Below are 16,750 nucleotides of genomic sequence, written 5' to 3'. Positions count from 1 at the left end.
TCGATGCACGATACCTGTAAACACCAACCCACAGGCGATCTACGTGCTAAAAGAGAGCCAGCGTGGTGTAGTGGTTAAGAGCAGGTGGATTCTAATCTGGAGAACCGGGTTTGATCCCCCACTCCTCCACCTGAGTGGCGGAGGCTTTACCTGGTGAACCAGATATGTTTCCGCATTCCTACATTCCTGCTGAGTGACCTTGGGCTAGTCACAGTTCTCTTGGAACTCTCTCAGCCCCACCTTCCTCGCCAGGTGTCTGTTGTGGGGAGAGGAAGGGAAAGGAGCTTGTAAGCCACCTTGAGTCTCCTTACAGGGGAGAAAGGTGGGGTATAAATCCAATTGGCAGGAGGGAAGTGTATCAGGAAGAAATACCAAAGGAGGAAATGGATTCTGAACAGGTAATACAGATGGACTTCTTTGGGAGGGTCCATCCTTTTTACATCTGGCTGTGCACTGTGGTCCACTGACAATGGCCTGGGGATTAAAAATACTCTCTGCAGTTTGTCTAATATGGGTGCTGGAAAAGGGTCTGTACTTCAGTGGATATTTGGATCAAGACAGGAACCACAGCTGAATGCTCAGTTGATTGTAGAACTGGGGTCCGGCATTGCATTGGTTGTGTTGGAAGAAAAGTTTACAATACTTGATGTAGTGGCGTAGCAGTTAAGAGCAGGTGCACTCTAATCTGGAGAACCGGGCTTGATTCCCTGCTCTGCCACTTGAGCTGTGGAGGATTATCTGGTGAACCAGATTAGCTTGTGCACTCCAACACATGCCAGCTGGGTGACCCTGGGCTAGTCACAGTTCCTTCAGGACTCTCTCAGCCCCACCTACCTCACAGGGTGTTTGTTGTGAGAGGGGAAGGGAAAGGAGATTGTAAGTCCCTTTGAGTCTCCTTACAGGTGAGAAAGGGGGGGATATAAATCCAAACTCTTCTTTCTTCTTCTTTTCTTCTTTGGTTCCAAAGAAGAGTACAACCAATGTTCGGACTTGGATGATTTAGGCTTTTGGCCGAGTAGCTGTTTAGGGATCACAGCAACTGTATCAGGTGGCACAAGGGGGATAGAAAAGCAAGAGTGAAGGAAGACTCAGCAAACAGGTCTTGCAGAGCGGAGAATGAAAAATGGGGCCTGATTCTGACAGAAGTTCACTCTCAGAGTGGCTCGGAAGTTGAATAGATTGATGACAACAAACCCACTGGGTACAAAATAAAGCAGCATGCCCAAGCTAAAATGACTCAACTGAGGCCTCATACTTCAGTCACATTAGGAGAGGACAAGAGTCACTGGAAAAGACAATGATGCTTGGAAAAGTTGAAGGTGTCTGGAAAAAAAGAAGACGACTCAACATGGGACAGAAGGAAGGAACGTCCCTCAGTTTGTGAGACTTGAGCAAGGCTGTTAACAGTAGGACATTTTGGAGGGTGTAGGGTCACCATGATTCGGAAGCAACTTGACAACAGTAAACATATACATACATGCTGAGGACGATGACATCAATTCACCCTAGAATTGAGGATTATCATAAGAAGGAGAATTGGGATTTATACCCCACCTTTCTCTCCTGTAAGGAGACTCAAGGTAGTTCACAACCGCTTTTCCCTTCCTCTCCCCACAACAGACACCGTGTGAGGTAGGTGGGGCTGAGAGAGTTCTGAGAGAACTGTGACCAGTCCAAGGCCACCCAGCAGGCTTCATGTGTAGGAATGGGGCAACAAATCCAGTTCACCAGACGAGAGTCCACTGCTCACGTGGAGGAGTGGGGAATTAAGAAGAAGAAGAAGAAGAGTTTGGATTTATATCCCCCCTTTCTCTCCTGCAGGAGACTCAAAGGGCTTACAATCTCCTTGCCCTTCCCCCCTCACAACAAACACCCTGTGTGGGGCTGAGAGAGCTCAGAAGAGCTGTGACTAGCCCGAGGTCACCCAGCTGGCGTGTGTGGGAGTGTACAGGCTAATCTGAATTCCCCAGATAAGCCTCCACAGCTCCGGCGGCAGAGCTGGGAATCAAACCCGGTTCCTCCAGATTAGATACATGAGCTCTTAACCTCCTACGCCACTGCTGCTGGGAATTAAACCCGGTTCTCCCACGAACACACTTTTCCATTCATTTTCTAGTTCAGCTTGGAGACCAGACCAAACCCTTCAGAACAGCTCACTGAGCTGTTCCAGCCAGCCAGGTTTCCGTAAACTTTATTGCATTCGTTGGAAAAGGCAGAATATAATTATTTTAGGAAACAAATTGCTTCTGAAAGGAAATTAATAAAGTCGCTCAGATGGTCTCTCTTTTTTTTTACCTGGATTGATAACTGGCAGAATGACATCCCCATTTCTCTCCTTGGTTTCCAAGCGCTCCAGCTTCTGCTCCTCGTAGCGTCTCCTTCCTTCCTCCTCCTGTTCAGTCCCTGCATACTGACAGGAAACAGAAGGGCCATCTGTTCATTCCAGGTGGCAAGCCAAGTACGGAAGCCGGAGCCAAGGTATGCCCCCTGTTTCACTGTTACCATTTACCTTGCTGCTACAAACTTCCATCCCAGACAAAAAGAGACAATCCAGGACCAGTATTCAGACAAGAAGAAGAGTTTGGATTTATATCCCCCCCTTTCTCTCCTGTAAAGAGACTCAAAGGGGCTTACAAACTCCTTTCCCGCCCCCCTGCCCCACAACAAATACCCTGTGAGGTAGGCGGAGCTGAGAGAGCTCCGAAGAACTGTGACTAGCCCAGGGTCACCCAGGTGGCATGTGTTGGAGTGCATAAGCTAATCTGGTTCACCAGATAAGCCTCCACAGCTCGTGGCAGAGCTGGGAATCAAACCCGGTTCTCCAGATTTGAGTGCACCTGTTCTTAACCACTACACCATACTGGCTAAGTTTTGCTACCTGTGGTATTTAAGTTTAAGTTTATTACATTTATACCCCACCGGACTCAATGCGGCTTACACACATAACTTAAAAACATATGCGGCTTAAAACGTCAATATGAACTGTCACATTACAATATCAAATCTACCCATTAAAATTCAGCCGTCAGTACTGATGGTGATTTGTCAAACCATTGAATGACCCCTTTAGCCTACAACCTATTAACACTCCATCCCGTTGCATATTTAATTCCGGAACTCTTAAATAATCACTTCACTGAACTTCATAAAGCATTTACTGACATACACATTTAAAAGTATTGGGCTGGGAACTATCAAACTTGAACAGAATCAATTCGTGGAATGGATTTCTCATCCCTGTTCTGACCATGGAAGATTCTTTTCTTGATGCATGATCCAAAATCAAGAGAGCAACGCGTCTCGGTTGGAGGGCCCCAGCAATTGCCCGATCCTACCGATTTCTGGCACCAGCCAAAATAACCCACTGAGTTTTCGGGACAAGATGAGTCATTAACACCACAGGTGGAAAACACACAAACATCTCCTCCCTCCACCGACCCATTTCTCAACAACAAAAACTTCAGTTGTTTATCTGAATCATGGAAACAAAACACAGCCACACACAAATCAGTGCGCAATGCACATAGATCAATGTTTGCAGACTTGGACTGCCAGGAAATGTAACAGCCGTGCTTGCCCCTATGTTTATTTGGACCACCACTCACTGCCTTGGAGTGTGGTGGAGTCTCCTTCTCCGGAGATTTTTAAAGAGAGGCAGGATGGCCATCTGTCAGGAGTGCTTTGATTGTGTGTTCCTGCATGGCAGGGGGTTGGACTTGATGGCCTTTGGGGTCTCTTCCAACTCTATGATTCTAAGTTCCAGAATGCCTTACCTGAATAGGAGGAACTTCCAAGACTTTATGCACGTTCTGAAGAGCAAGAGGCACGTACCAGAGAGTAGCCTGATCCGTCACTTTCTTTGCACCTTTGGAGGGAGAAAACAACTTATAAATGAATTGCTCAATATGAGGCAGAAATGTAGAAATCCTTTTATGAAATATGTGCTCTTTCAGGCTGATCAAAGTAGTTATGTTAACTGCTTAGCAGGATGTATGGAATCCCCCCCCCCCCCCCCCGGTCAGCTTGGCCCCATCAATATAGATGCTAACACTGAGAGATAAATTTCCCTTGCCCTTCTACACCCAGTATGGTGTAGGGGTTAACAGCAGGTGGACTACAATCTGGAGAATCGGGTTTGATTCCCCACTCCTCCACCTGAGTGGCGGAGGCTTATCTGGTGAACCAGATGTGTTTCCGCACTCCTACATTCCTGCTGGGTGACCTTGGGCTAGTCATAGTTCTTTGGAACTCTCTCAGCCCCACCTATCTCACAAGGTGTCTGTTGTGGGGAGAGGAAGGGAAATAAATTTGTAAATCCCCTTGAGTTTCCTTACAAGACAGAAAGGCGGAATATATCCAAAACGCCCCCTCCCCCCCCCCACTCTTCTTTCATAGTCACTTGGTAGAAGATTACAGCTCGGGGCCGGGGGGGGGGGGGGGAATGTGGACAAGCAACTTTTCAGAGCTTCAGCCTGGGGCAGGAAAAGGTATGTTTGTATTCAGCGTAATGAGGGGGCTTTCCAAAAAGGTCTCGCTGCCTCTGACACGTTTTGCTTGTTTTCAGCCGAACCCTTACAAGGTGACCCCATACCAGTACACTGTCTGACCCCATACCATACATTAAAATAACAGAAAAGTTTGAGCAAGATAAGAAATATCAATCTATAACATTTTACAAGCCACTTAAGCATACTAATTTTAAATTCCCAGTTTATATGCATAGCATTGTATAACAACACATTTTCTTTTAATAGTAAATATACACAATTTCTTTTTTTAAGTTGACATGAAAGAAAAAGAAAAAATTCAGACTCATTCTCTTTTTCATGCACATTTTTCATGGATTTCCAAATCGCAGGGGGGCGCGCTGCACCCCTAACCCCAGCGATGTGGAAGGGATCTCTATAGAGCCAGCGTGGTGTAGTGGTTAAGAGCAGGTAGATTCTAATCTGGAGAAAAGGGTTTGATTCCCCACTCCTCCACCTGAGTGGCAGAGGCTTCTCTGGTGAACCAGATGTGTTTCCACACTCCTACATTCCTGCTGGGTGGCCTTGGGCTACTCACAGTTCTCTCAGCCCCACGTACCTCAGAAGGTGTCTGTTGTGGGGAGAGGAAGGGAAAGGAGCTTGTAAGCCACCTTGAGACTCCTTACAGGAGAGAAAAGGGGGTATAAATCTAAACTCCTCCTTCTTCTTCTATATTACTTATGTTTACTTGCTATTGTTATGTACAGTTGGGTATCGCTCTCCTTAGTTTACATTCTGACCCCCTACAGTTACAAACAGAAGCAGAGAAAAGTGATTTAAAATAGCCAGCGTTCAGATGGCTGAATGTATGAGGGCTATTTTGTCAAGTGCAGCCTGGCTAAGGATTCGCTGGTCGCCACTACAGCAACTGACTCGTCCCTCCGACGCAAGAGAAGTGTTTGCGCTGCACTGATTCAGAGTGGTTGTGACAACTTGGCTTTTGGGAATTAGATTCACTTGCTTACATGGGGCGGGGGGGGGGGACCTATCCCGAGCTGGTCGCTATAGCAACAACCATGTGAAGACATCTCTCACGCTCAGGACCCAAACAACACACAAAAATCCCCCTAATTGGCAGTTTTTCTCCTCCCAAATAGAAACCTGATCAGAAAGATGCAAATTCCTAGGGTTGATGCTTTCAGGAGCCTCTGCAACAGCCCTCCAACAATACATCTCTTGCGATCTGGGGTTTTTAGTTGGATTGTTTTAAATGGTTTTAGAATTCGTTTTTATTGATTGTTATTTATAGGAATTCACTGTATGATTTTAAGGCTTTATGCCATTGTGAGCCGCCCTGAGGCCTCCGGGGGTAGGGTGGGGTATAAATATAACTATAAATGAATAAATAAAACCTGCCGGTGGTATTTTCCCCTTAATGACATCCAATTCAAATGAACATTTAGACATTTGGTGCACATCAAATGAACAGCAGTCGGCCGCTGAGCTTGGCTGAGTTGGCTTGGCTGTGTCTGTCGAGAGCTGACGAGAACAAAGGGGAATTCGTGGTATTGTTGTTGCTGCAGACTGAGGACGTCTGGAAACTTTTGAGCAAGCAAAGCAGGAATGGTGGAAAGAGGCTGGCTGGGGAAGGAACTGGTCCCTAGCTAAGTAACCCTGCCCCTTGCAGAACCTCTGAATTCCCCAGAGCGCCCTCTATAGGAATGGGTTGACCATTTTGCCCATAAAGTAAGAAGGAGCATTCACATGAGTTTCACTAACCTAGATGCTATGCATCCAAACACATGCTCACATAACAGAGACGGGAAAAGGCCACAGGGAAACAATGATGATGGCGAAGGAGGAGGAGAAAGAGAAAGAGGAGCAGAAGAGTCTGTAAGGAGACTCAAAGGGGCTTACAAACTACTTTCCCTTCCCCTCCACACACAACAAACACCCGGGGAGGTGGGTGGGGCTGAGAGAGCTCTGAATAACTGTGAGTAGCCCGAGGTCACCCAGCTGGCATGTGTTGGAGTGAACAAACTAATCTGGTTCACCAGATAAGCCTCCACAGCTCACGTGGCAGAGCGGGGAATCAGACCCGGTTCTCCAGATTACAGTGCACCTGCTCTTAACCACTGCACCACGCTGGCTCTCTTATGGCGCCATCTTATAAGCGAACCTTGTTAACAGAAGGCCTCACATTTCAGCAGTGAACCGTAAAAGATGGGGGATCCAAGCTGCCTTTATCGTCAGGATTTTCGATCTGGGATCCTCAATGACAATAACATGCTGGTAGCTAACATGCTAAGGGTGATTCAGGAAGAAACCATGGACAATTTAGGTTGCAGCCCCTGAATAGGTTTGCAAAGGGGAATCCAGTCAGGTGCCTGAACACAGTCACATGTGTTGGCCATTCAAGTTAAAGGCTAAAGCACCATATATAGAAGAGACAGACAGGCAGGCAGGCAGGCAGACAGACAGGGATAATGCAGAACAGAACTGGTTAAGCAAAGGAAGCGTGTTGTTCTAACTCCATGGTGGTGAACCTTTGGCACTCCAGATGTTATGGACTAAAATTCCCATCAGCCCCTGCCAGCATGGCCAATTGTAGGGGCTGATGGGAATTGTAGTCCATAACATCTGGAGTGCCAAAGGTTCGCCACCACTGCTCTAACTGCTCTGCCTGGCAAAGGTCACTATCGAATGAAACCTTATTTGTTGGGACTTATGGATAAATCTCTGGAAAGAAAACACGATGCAGAGATGCACAAAAGACTGGAATCAATCTGTGCTACAGCCAGGAGAAGCTTGGGGAAAGCAGCCACCAAACTTTTTGGATGCCTGGCAGTATAGTCCTATCATGTCCTGACAGAAGAAGACTCATCCGGCCTCCGATTGCTGCCTGACGCTTTTGACAGCGGCCCGGTACAAAAACTCCGCAGCAAAATCCATGAGACGGGAACAATTGACATGGCCAGTTTTAATTTCCAACTGGAATCTGGAGAAGAAACCAGCGTCCCATTGTAAAATGGAGGTTTCATATTGGTGTTTTGCCTCAAAGGTGCCTCTGCAGCCTGACTGAGCTTGCCCTGGACTGCGAATGTTTGGAAAAACAGGAGCTCTGTCTTCCTTACCTACCCAGAGTTAAACATGCTGATTCACCTTTAAAATCAGCCTCAAATATATGACTTTTTTAAAAAATGCCACAGGCAAGGATTTGCTTGGCTCTTGCGATGGCCTACAGTTAATCAGGGGTGTCTGTCACTGAGAGGAATGAACTCTTGGCTCCGGTTTGATCTGCATATTCTCTTTCAAGGCGGAGTAGCCATGGCAACACATTTTCATCTTCCCACACATGGGCAGAGAGCACTGAGCCAGACATCTGGTTTCCCCTGCACCTGCTGCGTTTTTACAAAATCCAGCGTTTGGATGTTGCGACTCCGTCGGCGCAACTGGCCTCAAGCGCAGATCCGTGTTTGTTTCGGCAAGAACAGATTCCTGGGGACACCAGAAATTTTTGCAAGGGGGTGGGGAGAAGTGGAAGAGGAAGAGAGCTGAGTTGGGAGAAGGGGGGATACTAAAAGACCAGGAGGCCATTCATCTTCTTTAATGCCACGTGTGCCAAATGCCACACCACGTTTGGCATCTAGGGAAGGAACTGGATTCCAGAGGGACGCTTTTTAAGCATCACTTTTTGGGTGCGTTCGTTCCCGTCATCTCGAGACTTGAAGCACTGTTGTTTAGTACCCAGGCTGCTAACAAATTATTTTTAACCACTTAAATACAAAGCAAGGTAATTGCATACCAAAAACTGCAATATACCCAGACACAATAACAATGGCATTGTTTGGATTTATACCCTATTTTTCCTGTACAGAGCCTCAAAGTGGCTTACAAACTCCTTTCCCTTCCTCTTTCCATGGACACATGGTGAGATAGGTGGGGCTGAGAGAGTTCTGAAAGAACTGGGCCCAGCCCAAGGTCACCCAGCAGGTTTTGTGTCCAGGAGTGGCGACCCAAATCCAGTTCCCCAAATTAGAGCCCGTCACTCATGTGGAGGAGTGGGGAATCAAACCTGGTTCTCCAGATTAGAGTCCACTGCTCTTAAACCACTACAAAATGCTGGCTTCAGAGTTACAGAACACGTCTCAATCAAATTGTGTGTTTCATTGTGCTAGTATCCTCGGCACTTGTGAAGTCATCGGTAGTCCATTAGACTATTTCTTGGCGGCCTTTTCAGGAAAACTGGTCAAGACAACTTACAAGTTTAACATATGGAATGTAATGAAAGCAACAAAAATGATAGAACCCTTAACAGCGTTGGAGGAAGCCCTTTGAGTTGGAACCAGCCCTTTGAGAACTGTAAGTGGAAGCAAAGAGGGAGCCATTCCAGATTCCTGAATGCAGGAGCGATCTGTTCTCTATATACAAACTATCCTGTTCAGAAATATAGAGACGAACCAGATAATGCTTCCAGTTCAGTTTCTTGGATTCTAACAGTGGCGTATCAATACACACGCTATTCAGTCACATGGGGGGGCGCCGGGCACTGGCCGGGTCCCTGCAAGTGGTCTCTCCCATGGCACGGAGACCTGGCCAGTGCCCCCCTCCCCCCTGTGCCAGGGCACTGCTCACTGGCTGAGCTGTTTGTAGTGGCCGCGGCCGCAGGCCAGCTCCCAGACACACACACACCAGCCTCCCTGTTGGCTCCCTGGCTCCCATACAGGGCATGGGGAGCCGGGTGGGGAGTGCGGGGAGGCAGTCATGCCCCCGGGCGCAATTTAGCCCTGGTATGCCTCTGATTTGACTTGACATTGTTCCTCCATCTATTACGGGCTACGCTGAACAGAGCTCAGCCAAGAGACACACAATGCAGAGGTTAACGTTTAAGAACGCAAAAGTGCCTCATCTACTCTTGGAGAACTGGTTCCATGCCTGTTATGACAACAGGAGATGGGAATAAGCTGGGCAGATGCAGTCATGAAGTTCAGAATCTTCTGCACCAGTGAAGATCTGCAGGAGGGGTATTGCAACGGAAAGTTCAGTGGCCAGGTCAGGATGCTTATGAGTTAAACAAGCATCCCCTGTTGGATTCAGACCTATTGATACAGTCCAGAATCACATCGGCAGCCAAGAAAGACAATGCAATTCTGGGCTGCATCAATAGTATAGTATCTCTAGATTGAGGGATGTAATTGTACCACTCTACTCTGCCTTGGTCAGACCTCACCTGGAATATTGTGTACACTTCTGGACACCGAAATTCAAGAAGGATATTGACAAGCTGGAACAGTTCCAGAGGAGGGCAACCAAAATGGTAAAAGGTTTGGAATCCATGCTTTACGAGGAGAGACTTGGGGAACTGGGGATGTTTAGTTTGGTGAAGAGAAGGTTAAGAGGTTGCGTGATAGCCATGTTTAGATATTTGAAGGGATGTCAGGTTGGTGAGGGAGCAAGCTTTATTTTCTGCTGCTCCAGAGACTAGGACCAGGAGTCATGGGTTCAAGGTGAAGGAAAAGAGATTTCACCTAAACATCAGGAAAAACTTCCTGACAGTCAGGGCTGTTCGACAGTGGAATGCACTACCTCGGAGTGTGGTGGAGTCTCCTTCTTTGGAGGTTTTTAAACAGTTTGGATGGCCATCTGACAGGAGTGCTTTGATTACACGTTCCTGCATTACAGGGGGTTGGACTTGATGGCCCTCGGGGTCTCTTCCAACTCTATGATTCTACGATTCTAAGATTGGAAGAAATGCAGACAAATAGAACTTTTCTACAAGTAGGAATATTCTGTTGATTCGGATTACAGACAATGGAGACACACCCCACCAAAATCTGCTAACTGAGCAGAATGACAGGCGGGAAGCCAAATTCTTGATGTCGCAGCTGTTGTCTCCTGCTGTGAAAAACTGGGAAGGAAAACATTCAAGCAAACTACAGTTGAAGGAGGATTGTCAAGCCCAGGGGTAGGGAACCTGCGGCTCTCCAGATGTTCAGGAACTACAATTCCCATCAGCCTCTGTCAGCATGGCCAATTGGCCATGCTGGTAGGGGCTGATGGGAATTGTAGTTCCTGAACATCTGGAGAGCCGCAGGTTCCCTACCCCTGGTCAAGCCCCTTGTTGCACAGTTTACCTGTGAAGATGTTTTCGGATACCACGTTCACTTGAACTTCTACGGAGTGCTTAGAAGTATAGGTGATCTCAGCGCTGACGTGCGCCACATCCCCAATACACATGGGTGAGAGGAAGTCCATGCGCTCCACGCGGGCCAGGGCAGCCACACAGCGTTCCTAGGGACACAAGAGCTACAGTCAGCCAACACACACAAGGTTCAGGAAAGAAAACACACAGCCCGTGCCCACATAGCACTCCTAGCCAGCTGGGTTCACTTCTGTAAAAAAAACAACCACCCATGTCAAAGAAAGTTTCACAGAGATTTTACAACGAAAAATATGTCTCATTTGACCTAGTCTCAACATCAAGAGCAAAAGAGAGCCAGCGTAGTGTAGTGGTTAAGAGCAGGTGGATTCTAATCTGGAGAACCGGGTTTGATGCCCCACTCCTCCACCTGAGTGGCAGAGGCTTATCTGGTGAACCAGATGTGTTTCCGAACTCCTACATTCCTGCAGGGTGACCTTGGGCTAGTCACAGTTCTCTCAAAACTCTCTCAGCCCCATCTACCACACAAGGTGTCTGTTGTGGGGAGAGGAAGGGAAAGGAGCTTGTAAACCACCTTGAGTCTCCTTACAGGAGAGAAAGGTGGGGTATAAATCCAAACTCCTCCTCCTCCTCTTCAATATGCAGTACAGGAATGAGACCTACGAATCCTTATCTCCAGCTGCCCTTGAATTATTCGGACTTTGGGTCCAGACTCTATCCCCACTGAAAGCCACCCAAGTCCTTCTGTCCGATCATGACAAAAAGGCAATAATTAAGTAAGTAATTAATAATTAATGCTCTTCCTTTCAACTCCTTCCACCAGGAAACGGCATCCGTGCACTGGGATTCCATCGTCTGTGATCCTCACATGATGTTCTAGTGCCACCTATTGGCAACTCAGCTTACCGGGGTCTCTTCCCTCTAAATGGACCAGAACCTGTGTTCTCCAGCACTGATGGAAAGAGGCTTCAAGAAACTGATTCTGAAAGAAGGCGGCTGCCCCAGTCTGCTTTTTCAGCAGGGCAAAAGATCAGCATCCACTTTACGATTCGGCTTGGTTCACACCCTTCACCTGTATCCGGATCCGGAGAGAATGAAGACCATGTCATTTCTCAGGATTGGAAAAAATGACTGCCACTTGGTCTGCTGCTCATAAGCAAGATTTGGGATAGGAAGATAGGGAAGCTGCCACACTGGCCCCTTCCGCATATGCAGAATAATGCACTTTCAATCCACTTTCACAATTGTTTGGATTTTGCTCTTCCGCACAGTAAAATCCAGCTTCAAAGTGCACTGAAAGTGGATTGAAAGTGCATTATTCTGCATGGGCGGAAGGGGCCATTGTTTCTCCCTCTACAGTGACTGCCAAGCATGATACGCTTTCCAAGGGACCACCTGTAGTTTAAGATGCTTTAAGGGCACTGCCCTTCCCCACATACCTGCCCTGAGTGTGGCAATGAAGAGAGAAAGCGTTTTCAACCTTGGCCCCCATGATTAGGAACTCCCAGTCCCAGGAATCTCTCTCTTCCTCCTCTCTTTTGTTCCTCCAGAAGTCGTAAAGTTGTTTTTCTGGATGACCTCTAAGACAGGCTGAATTCAATGTTTTGGATTTTTGCTGTTGCTTTCTGTTTTCATTCTTGTCCACTGTTACTTGGTTTGGGTGTTATGCATCTGTTCTATTGCTGTTTTTAATTTTTCAATAAGGGACAGGCTTTTTTTTTTTACAAAATCTCTGCTGCTGTTTGTCGTTGCTGTTTTTTGAAACGCTTTTGTTGCACTCGTATCTTAACTTTGCTTTTTATGCTTTCTTGTAAGTCACCCTGAAGTATTTTCTTTTCAGAAGGGTGATAAGACAAATTCTACAAACGAAATTACTAAAGAGGTCCTCATGGGAATGCCAGCTCTTCTGGCTCTAAACATTCAAGGTTAATTTGCTGAACCAGAACTGCAGATGGCAAGGATTTCTGACAGTTGTTGCTTCTATGTTGACAATGGGGAATTCTAGGGCCAAGATACAGGAAACAACCATATTAGATTACTACAGTGAGCTCAGTGTAGGGCTCCCCTTGAAGACATACTCTCTACTGCACCACTTTTACCATTTCATTCTGACAACAACCCTGAGATAGTGATTTCTCTGAGGTCATAGAATCATAGAGTTGGAAGAGACCCCAAGGGCCATTGTCCAAACCCCTGCAATGCAGGAACACATAATCAGAGCACTCCTGACAGATGGCCATCTAGCTTCTGTTTAAAAATCCTCCAAAGAAGGAGACTCCACCACACTCTGAGGCAGTGCATTCCACTGTCGAACAGCCCTTGCTGTCAGGAAGTTTTTCCTGATGTTTAGGTGGAATCTCTGTTCCTTCACCTTGAACCCATTACTCCTGGTCCTAGTCTCTGCAGCAGCAGAAAACAAGCTTGCTCCCTCACCAAGATGACACCCCTTCAAATATCTAAACATGGCTATAATGTCGTCTCTTAATCTTCTGTTCACCAAACTACCGTGTTTCCCCGAATATAAGACAGTGTCTTATATTAATTTTTGCTCCCAAAGATGCGTTATGTCTTATTTTCAGGGGATGTCTTATATTTCTGTATTCTGTTCGTCAGGCATGCTTCCAAACAAAAACTTTGCCACGTCTTACTTTCGGGGGATGCCTTATATTTCGCACTTCAGCAAAACCTCTACTATGTCTTATTTTCCGGGGATGTCTTATATTCAGGGAAACAGAGTAAGCATACCCAGCTCTCTAAGTCTCTCCTCGTCGGACATGTATTCCAGACCTTTGACCATTTTGGTTGCCCACACTGTGAGAAGCATGGTAGAGTGACGATTCAAACAAGAACAGTTTAGATTTACAGTCCACCTTTCTCGCCTACGAGAAGACTCAAGGCAGTTTACAAACTCTTTTCCCTTCCTCTCCGCACAACAGAAACCTTGGGTGGTAGGTGTGGTGTTGTGGGGCCTTGCAAGAGCCTGCTATATCACAATGCATAGTGAAAAAGTCAGCTGTGCTTCATCTGAGGGGATCACATTGTTCAGGAATCTCCTACACGGTGGCAGATCAACGGTGGAGATCCTACAGCTAGCACAACCGCCTCCATTACCACACCACATATTATATTCTCTCCCCATCACTAGAAAAGTAAAGGAAGACAAACAAACAAGGGAAGGAAGCGAAAGAGAAGGAAAGTGAGGTAACAGTACAGCTGCAGCCAATTTGCATTATATCAGAGAAATAAGTGGCTTTATACATTCAGTGTTAGAGAATCATCCATGCGCTGCTAAGCCCTAAGGAGTTGAACACCCATTAAGCAGCATAACAAATTGTAAGTGATTCTTTGTTGCCATATTTTATCGCCACCGCTGCTTAAAACAGAACATATATGATTAGTCGTGACGTTTTAGCGCGGCAACGTTCATGAACGAAATAAGGAGGCTTTTTATCTTTATAAATATGTATTTATAAATACATCTTGCACCTTTGTTAATTCATAACAATATTTTATAAATAACTGTATTCACATGAAGCGTCACACTTTAAAATGAATGAGCATTGTGAATAATTAATTACTGCACATGGTCGTAGCTGCAGAAGATAAAAGGGCAGCATTGAAACTGACAAGAAAGCTGACAAAGGGGCGAAAGACCCTACCAAAATGGGAATATTTAATGAAGCACCAGCTATCTTGTACTTCAGTTCTACTTACTGGTTTCTAGGATCTTCTGAGCTTGATAGTCTATATGTTTATGGGCTCAGGACCTAGCATACCAGTACGGATGTAAGTATATATTGTGATTCTAGCTTTGTACCCATTGTGTGTGTGTGTGTGGTTTACATGCATATTGGGACACTCTGATGGTTATAGCCCTTTATGTTTGATACCCTAATCACAATATCAAATGTAGTTAGCGTTTCCTTTTTGGTTCAGTGTTGGTTCATACTTGTGGCTCTTATTTATATCTGAACCCACTTTTGTTTGGGGTGAGTTGACCTTGAGCCAAGGACTGACTTTCGTACTATATGTGTGTTTGTGTGTGTGTGTATGTGTGTGGTTTACGTGCATATTGGGACACTGATGGTTATAGCCCTTTACGTTTGATATCTTAATCACAATATTAAATGTAGTTAGCATTTCCTTTTGGGTTCAGTGTTGGTTCATACTTGTGGCTCTTATTTATATCCGAACCCACTTTTGTTTGGGGTGAGTCGACCTTGAGCCAAGGACCGACTTTCGTCCTACAGCTTACCGCTCTGTGCCACAGGGCCCCCATTACTAGCAGATTCATAACAGATCACTCCCGAGAATGACACGCTGTAATCCTATCAAGCTGAACTGTGGATTAGCTTGCTGACTGATTTAGGAGGAAAAGGGATTAGCCCAAGGTGGGACTAGATCAAGCAGCTGCCGCTTCCGCAATCTGGGTCAACAGCTAAGCCCTGGAAAGGGTTAACACGCAGATACGTTCTCCGGAGCTACTCAAGTGGCTCTTTATTGCTTCAGTCCTGAAGAGCAACGGGCAAGAGCCGAATCGCTGAAATTGCACCTTGAAATGTGACCTGGACCGGAAGCAAACTCTACACCGTACAGCGACCACTGGACCTGTGAATGACAGTCGGGGCCATTGCAGACTTTAGCAAATCTTCCAAAGGGGGGGGGAGGGAATTACTTTTAAACACAGTTTCTGCAAATAACTTGGAAACCAGCACAGATTTAGAAACCTTACTGTACAGCTTCTGTACTGGGCACATGAGGCTATATATACTGGACAGTAACAAATGGAGAAAAAAAATTCTAGAAAACAAGACAGAATAATATTTTGAAGTTGTTTCCCACTTCAGGAAGTCCTTTCACCTGAAAAGCCAAGAAGGAGGAAGAGTTAGAAGCAGAGGGGTACCTGGGGTAAATGGCACCCGGAAACAAATTGTCTCCAGGATGCCGCCCAGGCTCGATCCCACCCTGGCTCCGCCCCACACTGCCCTCGACCCCATCCATGTCACCATGGACATGGGCAAGGTCTAGGGTGCCCACCTCCCCCCCAGACTCCCCCTGCTGGCTGGGCTCCCAGCCGGCAGCCTGCAGTCTCTTCTGACCTCCCTTCCGGGCAGGCCAGAAGAGACTGTAGGCCCGGCCTCGGAGACATTCTTTTATAAGCACTGAGGCTGAGGGGTGGGGCTTGGGGAGCAGGAAGGGGTGGAAGCCCAGCCAGCAGGCAGGGAAGGAAGGGAGGGGGGAGTCCAGAGCAGGGTTGAGGGTGCTTGGAGGCAGCAGGAAGTCCTGCTGACTCGTCATTTTTGCATGCCTTAGATGGGGTCGAGGCATGCGAAAATGAGGAGACAGCAGGACTTCCTGGTCTCATGGGGGGCTGATTTTGCGCCCCCCCCCCACGTGACCAGAAGAGTGGCGCCCAGGGACAAGGGTACCCCTTGTCCCTAGGCAGATACGCCACTGGTTAGAAGGGTTTGGATTTATACCCCATTTTTCTCAATTGTAAGGAATCTCAATGCAGCTTACAAACTCCTTCCCTTCCCCACAACAGACACCTTGTAAGATAGGTGAGGCTGAGAGTTCTGAGAGAACTGTGACTGGCCCAAGGTCACTCAACAGGCTTCATGTGTAGGAGACAAAAAACAAATCCAGTTCACCAGATAAGAGTCCACCAATCATGTGGAAGAGTGGGGAACCAAACCTGGTTCTCCAGATTAGAATCTACCTGCTCTTAACCACTACACCACACTGGCATAAAATTCATTAGCAGACAGTAAATTGCTTTTTTATTTAAAGAAAGAAAATTTTCTTTCTTTGCAGGTTTCTATCCTCTTCTCTACATACGTCATATGCATAAGACCACAAGCAGGGACAATAATACCTGCTCTACATACAGATATATACCATAATACTTGCTCTACATGCCTGGCTGCTTCCAGCTTTGGTAAACATTACCTGAAAGAGATATGTCTGCAACAGGCATAGGACAAAGTGGGAGGGGTTGGTATGATAAAAGGACTCTCTGTGGTCAGGACACAGAGACATACTACAGCTCCCTGCAGGAACCCGCTGCTAAAGCCACACACTATTTATAGGAAAACCCAATCCCAGGACACTGGTCCTTTGTGTC

The 16,750-nt window shown here is 46.6% G+C and overlaps 1 protein-coding gene across 2 annotated transcripts in view; it reads right to left on the bottom strand.

Annotated features, from left to right (window-relative positions):
- The window catches only part of ACOT7 (acyl-CoA thioesterase 7), a 67,859-nt gene that overhangs the window by 39,140 nt on the left and 11,969 nt on the right, over positions 1-16,750 (bottom strand). For both annotated transcript variants that reach the window (XM_048519382.1, XM_048519384.1), the window contains exons 3-5: positions 10,601-10,757; positions 3,774-3,865; positions 2,296-2,410 (exon numbers count right to left, since the gene is read on the bottom strand). In XM_048519382.1, the coding sequence (XP_048375339.1) occupies positions 2,296-2,410; positions 3,774-3,865; positions 10,601-10,757 (364 nt within the window). The remainder of the gene's footprint in view (positions 1-2,295; positions 2,411-3,773; positions 3,866-10,600; positions 10,758-16,750) is intronic.

This window comes from Sphaerodactylus townsendi, linkage group LG16, assembly GCF_021028975.2.
Source record: "Sphaerodactylus townsendi isolate TG3544 linkage group LG16, MPM_Stown_v2.3, whole genome shotgun sequence".
Classification (NCBI taxonomy): Eukaryota; Metazoa; Chordata; class Lepidosauria; order Squamata; family Sphaerodactylidae; genus Sphaerodactylus; species Sphaerodactylus townsendi.
Note: the sequence above shows the minus strand (reverse complement) of the source record. Positions and strands in the feature narration are given on the sequence as shown.